This window comes from Cantharellus anzutake, assembly GCF_015039405.1.
Source record: "Cantharellus anzutake strain C23 chromosome Unknown EI90scaffold_25, whole genome shotgun sequence".
Taxonomy (NCBI): Eukaryota; Fungi; Basidiomycota; class Agaricomycetes; order Cantharellales; family Hydnaceae; genus Cantharellus; species Cantharellus anzutake.
Genome location: NW_024066975.1, coordinates 42,217 through 60,815, shown reverse-complemented (window position 1 = coordinate 60,815; position 18,599 = coordinate 42,217). Strand labels below are relative to the sequence as shown.

At 54.1% G+C, this 18,599-nt stretch overlaps 1 protein-coding gene across 1 annotated transcript; it reads left to right on the top strand.

Moving 5' to 3' along the window:
• The first annotated feature begins 17,214 nt into the window (after nt 1-17,214).
• Nucleotides 17,215-18,564, top strand: EI90DRAFT_1088824 (uncharacterized protein). The gene is made up of 5 exons (XM_039051465.1): nt 17,215-17,261; nt 17,328-18,070; nt 18,131-18,269; nt 18,324-18,462; nt 18,518-18,564. Coding segments are annotated over exons 2-4 (786 nt in total). The 5' UTR covers nt 17,215-17,261; nt 17,328-17,425; the 3' UTR covers nt 18,326-18,462; nt 18,518-18,564.
• The last annotated feature ends 35 nt before the right edge of the window (nt 18,565-18,599 follow it).

Sequence of the window (18,599 nt, the reverse complement as noted above, 5' to 3'; positions counted from 1 at the left end):
CCATCCTCCTGCAGGGGGTCGCGAGTGGGAGACGACCAAGACCTCACGGTAGAGCCCGGGGACGGGATCTACGCTGCGATCCTCCCCCCAGGGTGGGGACATGACCTGAGAGCAACCACGACGCCATCCCAGCGGATGGCCCAGGAGGCCCACGACCTGGGGGCAGAGCCCGTGCCCTTTGAGATGTTGGTACCAGAGCACTACCAGGACTTCCGGGACGTGTTCTCTAAGGAAGCCTTTGACCAGCTACCCCCCGGAAGCCCTGGGACCACGCCATAGACCTGGTGCCAGACGCGAAGCTACCCAGAGGAAAGACCTTCCCTCTCTCGCGACCCGAGCAGAAAGAACTGGACGAGTTCTTACGGGAAAACCTGCAGAACGGGCGTATACGCCCGTCCAAATCCCCAATGGGGGCGCCAGTCTTCTTTGTCAAGAAGAAGGACGGGTCGTTGCGCTTGGTCCAAGACTATCGGAAACTGAACGAAATCACGGTCAAGAACTCGTACCCGCTCCCCCTCATCTCAGACATTCTCGCCCGCCTTCGCAACGCCAAGTACTTCTCGGCCCTAGACCTACGTTGGGGGTTCAACAACGTCCGGATCAAAGATGGGGACGAGTGGAAGGCAGCGTTCGCGACCAACCGGGGGTTATTTGAACCCATGGTGATGTTTTTCGGCCTGTGCAACTCCCCCGCGACCTTCCAGACCATGATGAACGACATCCTTCGGGATTTCATCGACCGGGAAGTCGTCATTTGCTACATGGACGACATCCTCATCTTCACCGCGACCCTAGAGGAACACCAGAGGGTAGTACGGGAGGTCCTGGAGACGCTGCGAAGGAGGAAGCTCTTCCTGAAGCCCGAAAAATGTAAATTTGAGCGGACACGGATTGAGTACTTGGGCCTCGTCATCTCGGAGGGCAACGTGGCGATGGATCCTGTGAAAGTCCGTGGAGTTCTTGACTGGCCGGTCCCAACCAAAGTGAAGGAGGTGCAGTCCTTCCTAGGGTTCGTGAACTTCTATCGCCGGTTCATCAAGGACTTCTCAGAGAAAGCGCGCCCCCTCCACAAGCTGACCCGGAAAACCCAAGCCTGGAACTGGGGCCCGGATGAGGACGGTGCCTTCCTAGCCCTTAAAGAAGCCGTCACCACTGCACCCGTCCTCTCCTTCCCTTCAGACTCCGGCCGCTTCAAGCTCGAATGCGACGCTTCGAACTTCGCAACCGGTGCAGTCCTCTCCCAGCTCCAGTCGGATGGTGTCAGGGACACGTCCGGGGTAGAGGGGGTCCGGATGTATCGCCCGGCAGAAGGGCCCTCACGGGGTGCAAACTGGGCGCGCGTGCTGGCGGGTCCGGGGAGGGACAGCAGTCCCTGGCCACTTAGACTGAAGTGGAGAATGTGAGAAGAAGGTTACTTCTTCGGTTCCCACTTCAGGTACATTTATGTACATGCAGCTTGAGTCACATGACGAGTGCCACGTCACCCTCGGAGGCAGCCGCAGGCATCCGGGTATCCCCGTGGGGGATCCCGAGAGCGTCCGCTGCATGCGCGCGTGTTGGGCACAGCGGGGAGCCATCCAGGGTGTGTGGGCCGGACGGGTCAATAGTACATTGATACAGAGGAAGGTGGTCCGTGTAGATAGAAGGAAATAAACAAGAAAAGGAAGATGAGAGGAATGAGATAAAGAAAAGGGGAAGAAAGAGAGAAAAGGAAAAGGGGAGGAGAGACAGAGGAAGGAGGAGGGAGAGGGTTGGACAGCGGGGAGCGGGTGTGGTGTGGCCGGGTGGGTCCGGGTGGACCCGGGTCAGGCGGGTGTGCCCTGACAGATGGGGAGTTCCACCCGGTAGCGTTCATGTCCAAAAGCTTCACGGACGTAGAACGCAACTACGAAGTGTACGACAAGGAAATGCTGGCGATCGTCCGAGCCTGTCAGGGACGCGTCCAGGGTGGAGGGGGCCCGGCTGTAGCGCCCGGCAGAGGGACCCTCTCGGGGGACGAAGCGGGCGCGCGTACTGACGGGCCCGATCTGGGACTATAGTCCCTGGCCACTTAGACTGAAGTGGAAAACGTGAATTGTTATTAAAAGGAGGAACTACACTACTTACCTGAAGTGGAAAACGTGAGAAGAAGGTTACTTCTTCAGTTCCCACTTCAGGTACATTTATGTACATGCGGCTTGGGTCACGTGACGGGTGCCACGTCATCTGCGGAGAGGGCCACAGCCATCCGGGTATCCCCGCGGGGGATCCCGAGGGCCTCCACGCATGCTGGGCGTAGCGGGAGGTCGCCCGGGGTGTCCGAGCCGGACGGGTCAACAGTACAATGATACAAGGGAAGGTGGTCCGTGTAAATAGAAAGAATAAACAGAAAGGGAGAGTGAAATAAAGGAGGAAGAGAAAAGAGGGAAGAGGGAGGAAAGGGGAAGAGGGAGGAAGGATGGGTAGCGGGAAGCGGGTGAGCGGGTGAGGTGGGCCCAGGTGGGCCCGGGTGGAACCGGGTCAGGCGGGTGTGCCCTGACATCACCCCCTCCTTAAGCCGCTTCACCTCGAAGCGGCCAGATGGTTCTCTCTTTCTCTCCCTGGGGCTTGGGGGTGCGTCCTGTGGAATTCCTCGATCCGGTCAGGGGCATGGGCTAAGTGGTCCCGTTGGAGCCATTGGTTCTCTGAGCTTGGCCAACCAATGAACTTTACCAGATACCAGAGTTTCCGGCGTAGCCACTTAGAGTCCAATACCTTCTCTACCTCGTACTCTTCTTCTCCGTCTACAAGTTCCGGACCTGGGCGGGGGTCAGTGGGTCGTTCTGGGATATCGTCCGGGCGGTGTGGTCTGACGTTCGTTACGGATACAACCGGGTGGATTCCTTTCTGGCGTGCGGTGAGTTGGAGTTTGACGGCAGCAGGGGAGACGACTTTGACGATTTTGAAGGGGCCGAGCCATTTGTGGTCCAACTTTTTGGTTGGGCGGTCAGTCATGTAGTTTTGCGCGCTGAGCCAGACTCGGTCGCCTTCTTGGTACTTTGGGGCTGTTTCGCGGTCTCGGTCGTAGTAACGGGCCATCTCGTCCGCTGCGTGTTCCAGTGCGGCCTTCGCCTCCTCTTGCATTTTCATCATTCTCGATGAGAATGCGTCAGCAGCCTCCACCTCGGACGTGCGTGTGGGCTCTGTCCCCATCCTGGGGTGTTGGCCGGTGTCAAGTTCGAAAGGGGTTCGGTGGGTGGATGAGTGGATGCGGTTGTTGTAGGAGAATTCCGCCAGCGGAAGCCAATCGGCCCAGTCGTCTTGTCGGTGGTTGACGAACACCCGGAGATAAGCTTCGATCTCTTGGTTGACCCGCTCAGTCTGTCCGTCCGTCTGGGGGTGGTAGGGCGTCGAAGGGGTCAGTTTGACGCCTAGAAGGTCCGCGAGCTCTTTCGAGAAGCGGGAGACGAAGGCGCTCCCTCTGTCGCTGAGGATCTCCTCTGGGAGCCCGTGGTGCCTCCAGACGTGCTCTAGAAAGAGCCGTGCGATACCCTCCGAGTCTACGGTCGTCACGGTGGGGACCGCGTGGATACGCTTGGACAGGCGGTCTACTACCACCAAGATGGCATTATAGCCTTTGGACTCTGGGAGCTCTCCCACCATATCTACTGAGATCACTTGCCAGCGGCGGGTGGGGACCTTGTTTGGGGTGAGCTTCCCAACTTTTCGTGAGGGGAAAGATTTGACGTGGTTGCAGGTGTCGCACCCGCGTACGTACCGCCCGACATACTCTGCCATCCGGGGCCACCAGTAGTCGCGGGAGACAAGTTCCAGGGTTTTCCATCGCCCTGGGTGTCCCATCGCCTGCGCATCGTGGTGTAGCCGCACAAGATCATGGCGGAGTTGGGGGTCTTTAGGGACGTACACCCTCCCCCGGTACAGAACTAGTTCACCCTGCCTCTCCCATTCGTCCGACCTTAGCGTCCCTTCTCCCAGCTCTCGCATTGCCTTTACCACCTTCTCGTCGTGGTCCTTTGCTTTGCGTATCCGCTCTAGAATTCCTACCTCCTCTCCTTCTACCGAGATTCCCTCTGTTGCACGAGCCTCAAACCAGGCTGGTTGGAGGAGGGTTAGCCCTTCGTTGTCGTCCTTCCCTTTCGGGTGGTCAGCACGACGGGAGAGTGCGTCCAGTTTTCCCATGAGCTTCCCGGGACGGTGGACAAGGGTAAAGTGGAAGCGAGAGAGGAAGAGGGACCACCTAGCCTGGCGTCGATTCAGCCTCTGGGCCATCCGGAAGTACCCCAGGTTACGGTGGTCGGTATAGACCTCGACTTTCTCCTCTGCACCTTCTAGGAAGTGTCGCCACTCTTCGAGAGCCTGGACGATCGCGAGCATCTCCTTGTCGTACACCTCGTAGTTACGCTCCACATCCGTGAAGCTCTTGGACATGAACGCCACCGGGTGGAACTCCCCATCGGGTTGGAGCTGGGAGAGGACCGCACCGGTTGCGAAGTTGGAGGCGTCACACTCGAGCCTGAAACGGCCCGAGTCAGTGGGGAAGGAGAGGACTGGGGCAGTGGTGACAGCTTCCTTAAGGGCGTGGAAGGCATTGTCTTCGTCCGTGCCCCAGTTCCAAGCCTGGGTCTTCCGGGTCAGCTTGTGGAGCGGGCGTGCCTTTTCAGAGAAGTCCTTGATGAACCGGCGGTAGAAATTTACGAACCCCAGGAAGGACTGCACCTCCTTCACCTTGGTTGGGGTGGGCCAGTCAAGGACTCCACGGACCTTTACAGGGTCCATCGCAACGCTACCCTCCGAGATGACGAGGCCGAGGTACTCGATCCAGGTCCGCTCGAATTTGCACTTCTCCGGCTTCAGGAATAGCCTCCTCTTCCGTAGCGTTTCCAGGACCTCTCGGACGACCTTCCGGTGCTCCTCTAGGGTAGCCGTGAAGATGAGGATATCGTCCATGTAGCAAATGACGACCTCCCGGTCGATGAAGTCCCTGAGGATATCGTTCATCATCGTTTGGAAGGTCGCGGGGGAGTTACACAGCCCGAAGAACATTACCATGGGCTCGAACAACCCTCGGTTGGTTGCGAACGCTGCCTTCCACTCGTCTCCATCCTTGATCCGGACGTTGTTGAACCCCCAGCGTAGGTCCAGGGCGGAGAAGTACTTAGCGCTCCGGAGGCGGGCGAGGACGTCTGAGATCAGCGGGAGTGGGTACGAGTTCTTTACGGTAATCTCGTTCAGCTTCCGGTAGTCCTGTACTAGGCGTAGTGACCCGTCTTTCTTTTTGACAAAGAAGACTGGTGCCCCCATTGGGGACTTGGACGGTCGTATGCGCCCGTTCTGCAAGTTCTCGTGCAGGAACTCGTCCAGCTCTTTCTGTTCCGGCCGCGAGAGGGGGAAGGTCTTTCCCCTGGGCAGCTTGGCGTCTGGTGCCAGGTCTATGGCGTGGTCCCAGGGCTTCCGGGGGGAAGCTGGTTGAAAGCTTCCTTCGAGAACACGTCCCGGAAGTCTTGGTAGTGCTCTGGCACTAGCGTCTCAAACGATGCGGGTTCTGCGCCCGGGTCGCGGGCCTCCTGGGCCATCCACTGAGAGGGGGTCGTGGTGGCTCTTAGGTCGTGTCCCCAGCCTGGGGGGATGATTGCAGCGTAGATCCCATCCCCCGGCTCTAGGGCAGGGTCTTGGTCCTCTCGTGCTTGTGGCTGTCTGCAGGAGGACGGGCAGCGAGACATGACGACCTTCTGCCGTGCCCAGTCCACCTCTGGGTTGTGGTGTAGCAGCCACGAGTGACCAATGATGAGGGATTGCCGCCCGAGGTTTGCGACCGCGAAGCGGGCTCGCTCTGTGTGCCGCCCGAACGTCAGGAGGGCTTCCAGCTCCTCAGTTATGGCTCCATTCTCGTTCGGGGTCCCGTCGACGTTACAGACGGGGATAGGTTGCGGGAGTGGGGTTGTCTCAAGCTTGTGCTTCCGGACGAACTCGGGGCTCACGAAGTTCCCGGTGGCTCCTGAGTCCAGGAGGGCCGATACAGACACTGACGCGAGTGAGGTTAGGGTGGTCAGTTTGACCGTGAGGTTAAGGGACCGGGGGGATTGCTTGGAAAGAACGTAGATAGCAGGCGGGGATACTGCCACTTCGGGCATTCCCTCTGTGGTCCTTCTACTCTCACGGGTTGAGGATGCGGTTTTCCTCTTTTTCTTTGCGATAACTCGGTGAAGTTTTGGCATTGGCGCTGCCTTACGCACACTGCGGTATTTACACGAGCTATCCTCTACGGGCGGCCGGGACGCATCCCTCACCGGTCGCCTTCCTGAAAATCCCCCTGAGTCTCTGTTTCCGGCTCTGCTTCCTCTGCCTCTGGTCCTTCAGTCAACTGCCTTTTCAGCCCTTCCATCAGCACCCGAAGGTCTTCAGGGTGGAGGCGTCGTGCCCGGCAGACCTTGGGGTGTGGGCAGTCTCGCTGGATGTGCCCCAGGGTGTTACAGTTGTAGCACCGCCTCTGGTCAGTTCTCGAGCGGTCGAGATCCATTGGCTGTGGGCCCGCTCCCGTTGTGGGGCGGGCTGCTGGGGTAGGAGGTGGAGGAGCGGGTGCGAGTCGAGGGGGCGTGGGTGTGGGTCGTGCGTGAGGTGGGGTCACGGTCGGCAGGGGTCGGGTTAACGGGAGCGGGGGTTTAGGTGGAAACGCACGTGGTTGGGTGGCTTGGAAGCGTCGCCACTGGTTGTCTAGGAGGGTGGCCTCGCGTTTCCACTCTGCCCAAGTAGTGGGCATGGGGCGGAGCCGGTATATGCTCTCCCGGAGGCGGGAGTTAATGGCCTGCTCGAAGCGGTCAACCAGTCCCACATCGCCCAGCCTCGAGGCGGGCCCCAGTATCTCGAACTCTTGGATGACCTTGTCCACAGAGTCGCTCCCCTGTCGGATGGCTGCCAGCTTCTGTCTGGCCGTGGCCTCCCGGTTCGGGTCCTGGAACATGGCGTCGAGTTCGGTGTTGAACTCGTCCATGGTGAGGGAGGGGGATCCGGCCGTCAGCAACGTGATCGTGCGTTGCGTTGCCCATGCCCCTGCAGGTCCTCCTTTCATGTAGGACAGCACGAAAAGAATTTGGGAGAGGGCGGTGGGGAATTCAGCCGCGCGAACGTGGAAGTAAATCCCGCACTCGGCCTTGAAGCGGTCCAGGTCCTCGCTGGCTCCTGAGAAGGGAGTGGGGGGGGCGACCTTGGGTGGTTTGGGTCTGGGCACGGGAGCGGGTGCAGGGGCTGGCGCGGGAGCGGGTGCTGGAGCAGGTGGGGGTGGGGGATGGTTGCGGGCCTGGTTCTCCACAATGGCTTGGAGCTCTTGGAAGCGAGCTAGCAGCTCCTCATACTGCTCTTCTGACACCATGGCTGGGGAGGCAGGGGAGATAGGGGAGGCGGGGGAGACGAGGTTGAAACCTTCTTCTGCTGTCAGGGACGCGTCCGGGGTGGAGGGGGCCCGGCTGTAGCGCCCAGCAGAGGGACCCTCTCGGGGGACGAAGCGGGCGCGCGTACTGACGGGCCCGATCTGGGACTATAGTCCCTGGCCACTTAGACTGAAGTGGAAAACGTGAATTGTTATTAAAAGGAGGAACTACACTACTTACCTGAAGTGGAAAACGTGAGAAGAAGGTTACTTCTTCAGTTCCCACTTCAGGTACATTTATGTACATGCGGCTTGGGTCACGTGACAGGTGCCACATCATCTGCGGAGAGGGCCACAGCCATCCGGGTATCCCGCGGGGGATCCCGAGGGCGTCCGCGCATGCTGGGCGTAGCGGGAGGTCGCCCGGGGTGTCCGAGCCGGACGGGTCAACAGTACAATGATACAAGGGAAGGTGGTCCGTGTAAATAGAAAGAATAAACAGAAAGGGAGAGTGAAATAAAGGAGGAAGAGAAAAGAGGGAAGAGGGAGGAAGGATGGGTAGCGGGAAGCGGGTGAGCGGGTGAGGTGGGCCCAGGTGGGCCCGGGTGGAACCGGGTCAGGCGGGTGTGCCCTGACAGAGCCCTTGAAGAGTGGCGGCACTTCCTAGAAGGCGTTGAAGAGAGGGTTGAGATCTACACCGATCACCGCAACCTGAGCTATTTCCAGACGGCCCAAAGGCTGAATCGACGCCAAGCCAGATGGACCCTCTTCCTCTCCCGCTTCCACTTCACCCTCGTCCACCGTCCTGGGAAGCTCATGGGGAAGCTGGACGCACTCTCCCGTCGTGCCGACCACCCAAAGGGGAGAGACGACAACGAGGGGCTAACTCTTCTCCAACCTGCCTGGTTCGAAGCCCGTGCGACAGAGGCAGTTTCGGTAGAAGGTGAAGAGGCAGGTATTCTGGGAAGGATATGTTGTAACTCAGGTTATGGCACCTCTGAGATGAACTGTAATGTTTATACAAGAGTAGAAACAGATAGAGTTCATCTCTGCAGTCATGTGACACATAAAAGGAAAAGAAAAAAGGAAATCAAACAAGAGGTAGATGTACTACAACACTCCCCCTCAACCTAGCTCTTGTCTTCTAAGCCCTAGTAATTGGCATTGGTCTTGATGGAGATCTTTACTGAGAGCCTTGGTCAGGATATCAGCACAATTACTGCTGGATGGTACCCATTCTATCCTCAACTTCCCCAAATCCACCTGGTCTCTGATCCAATAATATTTTGTGTCCAGATGCTTCATCTTCCCATGATGCTCTGGATTCTTAGCCACCTTGATGGATGATTGGTTGTCAATTTGAAGGGGGAATGGTGAGGCTTGAGGGAATCCAAGTTCCTCCAGTAGGTGAGTCAACCAAGTCCCATCAGAGGCTCCAGAGTTGGCAGCAATTAACTCTGCCTCTGTGGTGGACTTAGCCACAACATCCTGACGACGACTTGACCAGTTGACACAAGAAGCCCCAATAAAGGAGGCATAGCCAGATGTGGATCTTGCTTTCTCAGTGTCACCAGCATAGTCAGAGTCAGAAAACACTGAGAGGCTGACTCCCCCTACAGTGGATGGACCAAACTCAAGGCAGAAATCTGAACTACCTTTGAGATATTGGAATACCCTTTGGATGGCCTTCCAGTGGACCTTGGCTGGACAAGAGTTGAAGCGACTTAGCAGCCCAACTGCATAAGCAATGTCAGGCCTTGTCCCAATAGCCAAATACATGAGGCTTCCAACAGCACTCAAGTATGGTACACCAGCCATATACTCCTTCTCCTCTTGGGACATGGATTCAACTTTGGAAAGGGAAATGGAAGGGTCAAGAGGGGTAGAAACTGGCCTAGAGTGTTCATGATGGAAGCGATGGAGGATGTCAAGGGTATGTTTGTGTTGGGAGAGCCAGATCTTGCAGCTAGGGCGATTCCTATGAACTTCAAGGCCTAGAATGTACTTGAGCTCCCCCAGATCTCTCATTTCAAACTTGGATTGCAATTTGGACTTGAGCTCAGTGAGAGCATCCAAGTTATTGCATGCAAGTGTGAGATCATCAACATAGACAGGAATGATAACCTTGACCTTATCCTTGGCCCAAACCCAGATAGAATTATCACTTGGACATCTTTTGAATCCCAAATCCAAGAAAGTTTCATGCAACTTCTGGTACCATTGCCTAGGACTTTGCTTGAGACCATAGAGTGACTTCTTCAAGTGGCATACCATGTGTTCCTTGCCTGGCTCCACAAATCCTTCAGGCTGGACCATATAGATGTCTTCTTGGAGGTCACCATTGAGAAAGGCTGAAGACACATCCATGTGGTGGAGTTCCAAGTCTTCTATGGCAGCAATGGCAAGGATGGTTCTGAGGGAAGCAAATTTGGTGACTGGGGCAAATGTTTCAGTGTAATCAAGATGGGGTTTTTGGGAGAATCCTTGGGCAACAATCCTAGCCTTATACCTCTCAATAGAACCATCTGCATTCTCCTTGATCTTGAAGACCCACTTAGACCCAACAGGTTTCCTTCCCTTTGGCAGGGGAACCAACTCCCAAGTGTTGTGTGACAACATTTGAGTGTACTCCTTCAGGGCAGCCTCATACCATAAGTCCCAATCATCTCTTTTCTGAGCCTCCTTCATTGACCTAGGCTCAGCTGGAGAAGTCCTAAAAGCCCATTCTACCATTGCTTCCATTGACAACACCTTGGACTGGTACTTGGCCAAGCCAACTGACATTGCAAGTTCATCCTCTGATTCCTCATTGAGATCCTCAGATTCAGAGTGGGATTCAACATCAGGTGTAGGCTCTCTGGCTTCCCATTTGCTGGCAGGTGGAGGAAGCTTAACCTTCCACCACTCACCAGGTGGCTTGCCAGCATTGGAGCGAGTAGTCCTGCGAAGATTGGTAGGGCCAGATGAGGAAGATGGAGCACCAGGAGGAGGAGGTGATGGAGATGAAGGATTGGGAGTGGGAGTGGGAGAAGGAGAGGGATAAGGAGGATGGTAAGGCAGTGGATTTGAATCAGTGGCAGAAGTCAATGTGTTGGAAATGTCATCAAGGAAGGGAGTGAAGTGATTGGCAGTTGACTTGTCTCCCCCTGACTCTGGCACTTGGTTCAAGGGTAGAGGGTGATAGGAGGTATCAGAAAGGGTGGATTTGGTTCCAGGCATTGTCTGTTCATCAAAGATCACATCCCTTGAAATAAGAGTTTTCTGAGTGGATGGATCATAGAGTTTCCAGCCTTTAAAGTCTGAGGGGTAACCAATGAAGATGCATCTCTGGGTCTTGGATTCAAAGCTTTTACGTTTGTTTTTCTGCACATGGGCATAAGCTTGGCAGCCAAAGACACGAAGATGTGAGACTGAGGGCTTGTGTTTAAACCAGGCCTCATATGGTGTTACCCCCTTGACAGCTGAAGATGGAGAACGATTCAGGACATGGATGAAGGCTCCCAATGCATCTCCCCAGAAAGAACCAGGAAGGTGAGCCTCATTCAACAAAGAAGTGATCCCCTCATCAAATATTCGATTAGACCTTTCAGCAACTCCATTCTGCTGAGGGGTGGCTGTGGTGGTATGCTCCCTTGCAATTCCATGGGTTTTAAGAAAATCATCCATCTCCTTGCTCATGTACTCCCCCCCTTTGTCATCCCTGAGTGCCTTAAGTGGGAAACCAGTCTGTTTCTCAGCAAAGGCCTTGAACTCCTTGAAAGCCAGAAATGCATCTGACTTCTTGTGCAGCAAGTAGACAATTCTATATCGAGAATAGTCATCAACAAAGCTTATCCAATACCTGCACCCCTGTGGAGTCTGGACTGAGACTGGACCATGAAGGTCTGAGTGCACAAGTTCCAGTGGTTGACTTCTCCGATTAGAGGCAGCATGAGGAAATGAGGAGCGATGTTGTTTGCCAGCTAAGCAAGGTTCACAGAGTTGGGGGAAAGGAGTGGAGGGAGGTGAATTATGAACAAGAAGATCCCTCACAAGTTTTCCAGAAATCAACTGCTTCCAACGATCTTGTCCAATGTGGCAAAAACGACGATGCCAGAGTTCAGGGGACAGTGAAGAAGAGACCTTGAGAGCAGAGGCTTGAACAACTGTAGATCCATCCAACAAAGCACAGTTGTCATCACCAACCAATGCTTGAAAGATCAACTGGGAGTTCAAGGTGAAGGTCATAGTTGATTTCTTGATGTGCACTTCAAAGTCCTTCTTACGAGTAAGAGCAAGGACAGAGAGAAGGTTGTTGGCAAGGAGGGGGACATGGAGGACATTGGTGATCACAAGTTGACGTAGGGGCTGTCCATTTTTCATTGGAGTAAACACAATTGATCCCACACCAGCAGCATAGATCACATTGTTGTCAGCAAGACGAACTGGGATCTTGCAAGGGTTGTACTCCAAGAACCAGTGGCGATTTGGAGTCATATGGGATGTAGCACCAGTGTCTGCAATCCAAACATCTGGACCTGGGCAGGCAGCAGTGGAGAGTGTCCTAGCAGTAGTATTGCCAGCAAATTCCTCAAAGGTATAACCAGTGTGTTGATGGTCACAGAAGAAAGTGGTGAATTTGGCATGCAAGTGGGATAGGAATGAGAGCAACATAGAAAGTATGTTGCATACAGAATGGCAAGCCATCCCTGCAGCCAGTAGTGTGATGAGGAAGGGTGCTGGGTGTTGGGACAACATGGAAAAATGTAGTGATAAAGTGGGAGCCAGTGATGCGATTGACATGAAACTCGGAGGAATGATGGAGCGTCAAGAGAGCTACGTAGTCGCAAAGTTTCGAAGAGATTCAATGGCACGTTGAGGCGATAGAGTCAATTTTGTGCTCAAATATGTTTGCCTTATTCCAGATAAAGGAATGGCGCGATCGGCACGAAAGTTGGAGGGATAGTAGATCCGCAAACGAAGTATATCGTATGTCACTTTCGAGGCGATTGGCACAGTTTCTGAGATGCTATAGCCCTTTCAAAAACTGTACGATTTTTAAAGGTCGTTTTTCGGGTGAACGAGTGATTCGATCGGCGCGAAAATGCGAGGAACGCGAGATTAATATACGAAGTACGTCGAATATCAATTTCAGAGCGATCCGTCGAAGAACAGAGGAGCTAGAGCAGTTGCAAGATGATAGAATCGTTCGTTAAATATCAGCGGAGTCCGTGATTCGATCGGCGCGAAAATCGGAGAGCGTCGAGTTCGACAAGAAGTGACGACGTGGCAAAAGTTTCGCGTCGATTGAAGCAGATCTCGAGGCGCAATAGCAGATATCAGCTGAGAGGGGGTTCCAGGGGTTGTTTAGAGCAGTTATAGAGTGTGTTTTCAACCAGGGGAAGAAGATATGAAGTGCTGGATGAAAACTTGACCTCAAAACAAAATTTGCGAAAGCCCCTTCAGTATTCTGGGCTCATAACCTGTTGTAACTCAGGTTATGGCACCTCTGAGATGAACTGTAATGTTTATACAAGAGTAGAAACAGATAAGTACAGGAGAGACTTGCCTGAGATGAACTGTAATGTTTATACAAGAGTAGAAACAGATAGAGTTCATCTCTGCAGTCATGTGACACATAAAAGGAAAAGAAAAAAGGAAATCAAACAAGAGGTAGATGTACTACAACAGGATACGTGAGGCAAGGGATCATGACGAGAAGGTAGTGAAGGCCATGCGAGAACTGGGTGAAGGGACGTTAAGGTCGGATGAATGGGAGAAGCAGGGTGACCTGATCCTATACCGGGGAAGGGTGTATGTCCCAAAAGATCCCCAGCTCCGCCATGATCTGGTACAGCTACACCACGACTCACGGGCGACGGGGCACCCAGGGCGATGGAAAACCCTGGAACTCGTCTCCCATGACTACTGGTGGCCCCGGATGGCTGAGTATGTCGGGCGATATGTACGCAGATGCGACACCTGCAATCGCGTCAAACCCTTCCCCTCACGAAAGGTTGGGAAACTTACCCCAAATAAGATCCCCACCCATCGTTGGCAGGTCATCTCAGTGGACATGATAGGGGAGCTCCCAGAGTCCAGAGGATATAATGCCATCCTGGTTGTAGTGGACCGGCTGTCCAAACGCATCCACGCGGTCCCCACCGTGACGACTGTGGACTCAGAGGGTATCGCACGACTCTTCTTAGAGCATGTCTGGAGACACCATGGGCTCCCGGAAGAGATCCTCAGCGATAGAGGGAGCGCCTTTGTCTCCCGCTTCTCGAAGGAGCTCGCAGACCTCCTAGGTGTCAAGCTGACCCCTTCAATGCCCTACCACCCTCAGACGGATGGACAGACGGAACGGGTCAACCAAGAGATCGAGGCCTACCTCCGGGTGTTCGTCAACCACCGCCAAGACGACTGGGCAGATTGGCTCCCGCTAGCAGAATTCTCCTACAACAACCGCGTTCACTCCTCCACTCACCGAACCCCCTTCGAACTCGACACCGGCCAACACCCCAGGATGGGGACAGAACCCACGCGCACATCCGAGGTGGAAGCCGCCGATGCATTCTCGTCAAGGATGATGAAAATGCAAGAGGAGGCAAAGGCAGCCCTAGAGCACGCAGCGGACGAGATGGCACGATATTACGACCGGGACCGTGACCCGGCCCCTAAGTATCGAGAGGGTGACCAAGTCTGGCTCAATGCCTACAACTACACAACCGACCGTCCGACTAAGAAACTGGACCACAAGTGGCTTGGCCCCTTTAAGATCACTCAAGTCATCTCCCCGGCCGCCGTTAAGCTCCAGCTCACCGCCCGACAGAAGGGAATCCACCCAGTTGTGTCCGTGACGAACGTCAGGCCACACCTCCTGGACGGTATCGCAGAGAGACCTGCTGACCCATGCCCAGGCCCGGAACTGGTAGAAGGAGAGGAAGAGTATGAGGTCGAGAAGATACTGAACTCTAAGTGGCTACGCCGGAAACTCTGGTATCTGGTAAAGTTCACTGGCTGGCCGAACTCTGAAAACCAATGGCTCCAGCGGGACCACCTAACCCACGCCCCCGACCGAATCGAAGAATTTCACAGGACGCACCCCCAAGCCCCAGGGAGAGAAAGGGAGAACCACCTGGCCGCTTCAAGGCGAAGCGGCTTAAGGGGGGGTGATGTCAGGGCACACCCGCCTGACCCGGCTCCACCCGGCCCAACCTGGCCCGGTACCCGCTGGCCCACCCTTCCTTACCTCCTCCCCCTTTTCCTTCTTCTCCCCTCATCCTCCCCTCCTCAGTTCCTCCTTATCTTACTCCTTCTTTATTCTCCCTTTATTCCACATGGACGACTTTCTCTGTATCATTGTACAATTGACCCATCTGCAGCGCGCCCACCATGTACCCGGCCCGGGCACCTCGGGCGACCTCCCGCTGTGCCCAGCACGCGCGCCTGCACCGGATACCCTCGGGATCTCCCACGGAGACACCCGGGTGGTTACGGCTGTGTGCGAGGGTGACGTGGCACCCATCATGTGATCCAAGCCGCATGTATATAAACGAACCTGAAGTGGGAACCGAAGAAGTAGCCTTCTTCTCAACCTTCCACTTCAGGTAAGCAGTACAATATCTCTCCTTTAATGATAATACCAACCTTCCACTTCAGTCTAAGTGGCCAGGGACCACTGTCCCACATCGGGCCTGTCAGTACGCACGCCCGATCCGCCCCCGCCAGGCTCTCGGTCCCGGACGCTATACCCGGACCCCTCGACCCCGGACGAGTCCCTGACACAGAGGCCTTGGTACGACAACAGGTCGGCAACATGGCGACGACCCGCACGTTTTCCCTCTCCTTCTGACCCTTCCACTCCATCCTTCCACCCAAATCCTTTGCTAGCCATTCCTCGTTGTCGCGCGCATTGGGTTCCCTTCCGGAGCATGGTATTTTGGTACTTTCGATGGAGTCAGCGCTTTCACTCAGTCGACCGAGTCGGGCGAGTTCGTTGCGCCTTACAGCGTTACGAATGTCAGTTTCCGATCCATGAATCTCACAGATCCCCACCACTTGCTCATATCTCATCCCTGCTCCTGTATCCCCTCGACCCAATCCTCCCTGGTGATCCAGCAGACATGCACCTTTCTGAACCGGATGCGTGACTCAGATGCATCCCGATTTACGGCTTCCCACCAAGCATGCACGAAGACCTCGGCGTTAATTCGTCTGTTGCAGGGAGAACCCTATTGCTCTGGATAGGAAACATGGTTTGACGGCAGAACAGAATCCATTGTCTCCATGCGGTACCGGGTTGCGTCAATCATCTAGGAGCCTCATGTGGTGATCGAGTGCTGTTTGATGCTATGAATCACGAATCTTTATCACCTCCGGTCGAGCAAGGATGCGACTCGACTTCTGCTCCCGGACGACGACTCCAATTGGCGTCGAAATTAGCAAGTTGTTCAGGATGGGTCGGGGGTCATTGCGATTCTTTCTTCTCCACTTGTTAGTCGCCTAGTTCGAGCGTTTTTCTGTCACTGCGTTATACATTGTCCTCTGATTTGTACATCATTGCGCTTGACATTTTATAATATTAATGATAACGAGTTAGTTGTGAATGGCAGGTGAAGGGGGAAACAACATCCTCTTGCTCTGAAGTCGAATGGCGAAGCGCCACCACCCCCGAACAAGGATCATATATCCACTTGCCTGGATTAGTTGAGCCAAGCATACTTCCGGCATTGGTTGCTGCACTCATGGAATCCCCATCCGACATCCACCTACGGCCCATTGCTCCTACGATACTGGCAGAGATATTGTCACTGAGGGTGCTTGCGAGTCCGAGGAGCCGCATTCCCATCCCCTTTACTTGACCCTCTGTAAGGCCAAATGCCTCTCAACCTTGCCGGCGATGTTCGATGCTCTGGATAGATTCAGACAGTAATAGAAAGTGTCAAACCTCTCTCCCCCACCAGGTTGGAAGCAGAGCCGGTTGGCGAAAGAAGAGGAGACAAATCACCTTTCGAGCATTGGGGCGACGCTTTCCAGTCGGTGGCTCTGAGGGAAGAAGCGGGAGAGCTAGTACTGACGTGAAGGGATGGACGGATCGCTTAGCGTGTTGAAGAGTAACAACCCGGTGGAGCTATGTTGGCGCATCACGCGGATGGTGGAGTGACATGAGCAGAAGAAATGATTGCCGTCTGAGAGTATAGAGCCTGATTGAGATACTCTGTACGGATGGGACTTCGTCATCACTCCAAGTATTAACACCCATTCTCAAGGATAGTAGCACTTGATATGTGGGGAAGACTAGGTAAATTCATGTGTTAGAACGACAGCGAAATAGGATACCTCCGCTACTTGGATACCCGGAGGTGCGAGGCCACCAATTAGAGTTGAGGGAAGCGGACACCGCAGAAAGGAATCCAACAGTAATAGCGCAAGATTGGAATATTGATATTTTTTGCATCAGTTCTATTACTGGTCAGTGGGCCGACAAAAATAGTGGATGCCTCGCCTGGTAAGTAATTGCTGCTGAAATTTCGTCTAGGTTTGTGTCGCCATTAACACAAAGCCATCCAGTCAGACACAGCCCACCATCAATGGCTTGGATCCCTATACGAGGAGCTGGGAAGTCATCTAGTGCTGTTTGGGGATGACTCAGAGCATTGGAATCGAAGCAACCGGGCTGAAGCATATTGCTAGATGGCAGCGGAGAGGGAACAACTGACAAGGTGGACAACAGACGAGACCCTGATGTTTGTGTGTGCAATCAGTTTAATATTCGCGTATAGGACAGTTCGCTGTGGCAGGCAACACAAGGCTGCGTGTGGTCCGAACCAAATAACTATCAACGACAGCGACAATGTTAAAAAATTACTTACAAGGGAACGTAGTAGGGAACGTAGTAAACACAAGTGGTTTTTTTGGTTTTCGCTATCGGCCCCAGGTAGCGTAGTTAACATTCCATCGCCGACAGAAGGGTATTTCAATATTTGTTGTCCTGCATTGGCAGTGGTTAGGACAGTACTGCCTTATATGTCGATGTGTGGTTGAGGGCGGTTCAACTCTCTCCTCTCTGCCCACAACGCCCTCTGCGATTGCTGATACACGATGTTTGATCGACTTAAGTTTTCTAACAGAGGACACTCTCCTGCGCCTCCCGGTGGCTCTTCGCGACCCTCGACCTCTGTTCCCAGCCTTCAGATCACTACTCCTCCCACTGAAAGCGTTGCAACAACTAGCACAGATCGCAGTGGATCTGATAGACCCCGTCTTAAGCCTCTTACTACAACTGGCGGTAGTTCTCGAGGCCGGAAGCGGTGGTTTGTTCGGCACACTCTAGCTAAGCTGTTGAGCAGAAGTCCCAGTCCCGATCCCAATCATATCGACCAATCGAAGCCCTCCGATCACAGACAATCTTCCCCCTCTACGCCCGACCCACCACCCTCTAATCGATCGTCATCTCCCGTTCTCCCTTCGGGGGCCATTGATATCCCTCACATGATGCCCCACGAGCACATCATCCATGGCAACATTGAGACACCCCCAAAACGCACAGGTGTGGACTTAGATGCCCCATCCTCGATAGATCGGACGCCGTCATCTTCGGCTGTCCCTGCTGGTGACGGAAAGAAAACAATCATCGCCGCCACAAAGCTCATTCTTCAAACCGCCGCCTCTGCCCTTAAGTTCGTCCCTATCCCAAACCTCGATCAGATACCAAGTATACTCCTGGCATGGCTCCAAGTTTACGAGGTTCGCAGGTGTTGTTGCGATTTTGCGATCTAATGAAATAACCTCCATGTCTTCATGCAGACGATTGACAACAATGACGAAAATCTCAAGGGATTGGACGATGAGGTTCGAAAGGCTCATGAAACGATCTTTAGGCCTCTCCAGTTGTGGACTGGCCAAGTTCCTCTCGAAATAAGTGATCTGATTCAACGATTTAACTGTATGTGCATTCACTTCATTGTTCTCTCGCCCAAATCTTAACCCTCGGTCACAGAGCCCTAAAACAACAATTAAAGCAAATAGAGGCACTCAAACATCAAAAGCTTTCCAAGAGGGTAATTTTAGTGACTGAGATAACCCAGGAAATAAGCGCCGTACAGTCGTGCATTCGTGATGCTATCTCCCGCTTTTCGGTTCGTCTCGTCTACATTCAGGCCATTAGAAGATTGACTGGTGGGTTCTCCATAGACTGCTGCGACAACTCTAAATCTCCTTCACACAATTCGGTTATCGGTGGACTGTTTGTTGTTCTCCATTGATTTCACCGTTT

Excerpts from the sequence above, each read along its gene's own strand:
- EI90DRAFT_1088824 (XM_039051465.1), top strand. The coding sequence starts at position 17,426 with ATGTTTGATCGACTTAAGTTTTCTAACAGAGGACACTCTCCTGCGCCT. Across the intron at positions 18,071-18,130 it reads CATGGCTCCAAGTTTACGAG|ACGATTGACAACAATGACGA; the intron begins GTTCGCAGGTGT and ends GTCTTCATGCAG.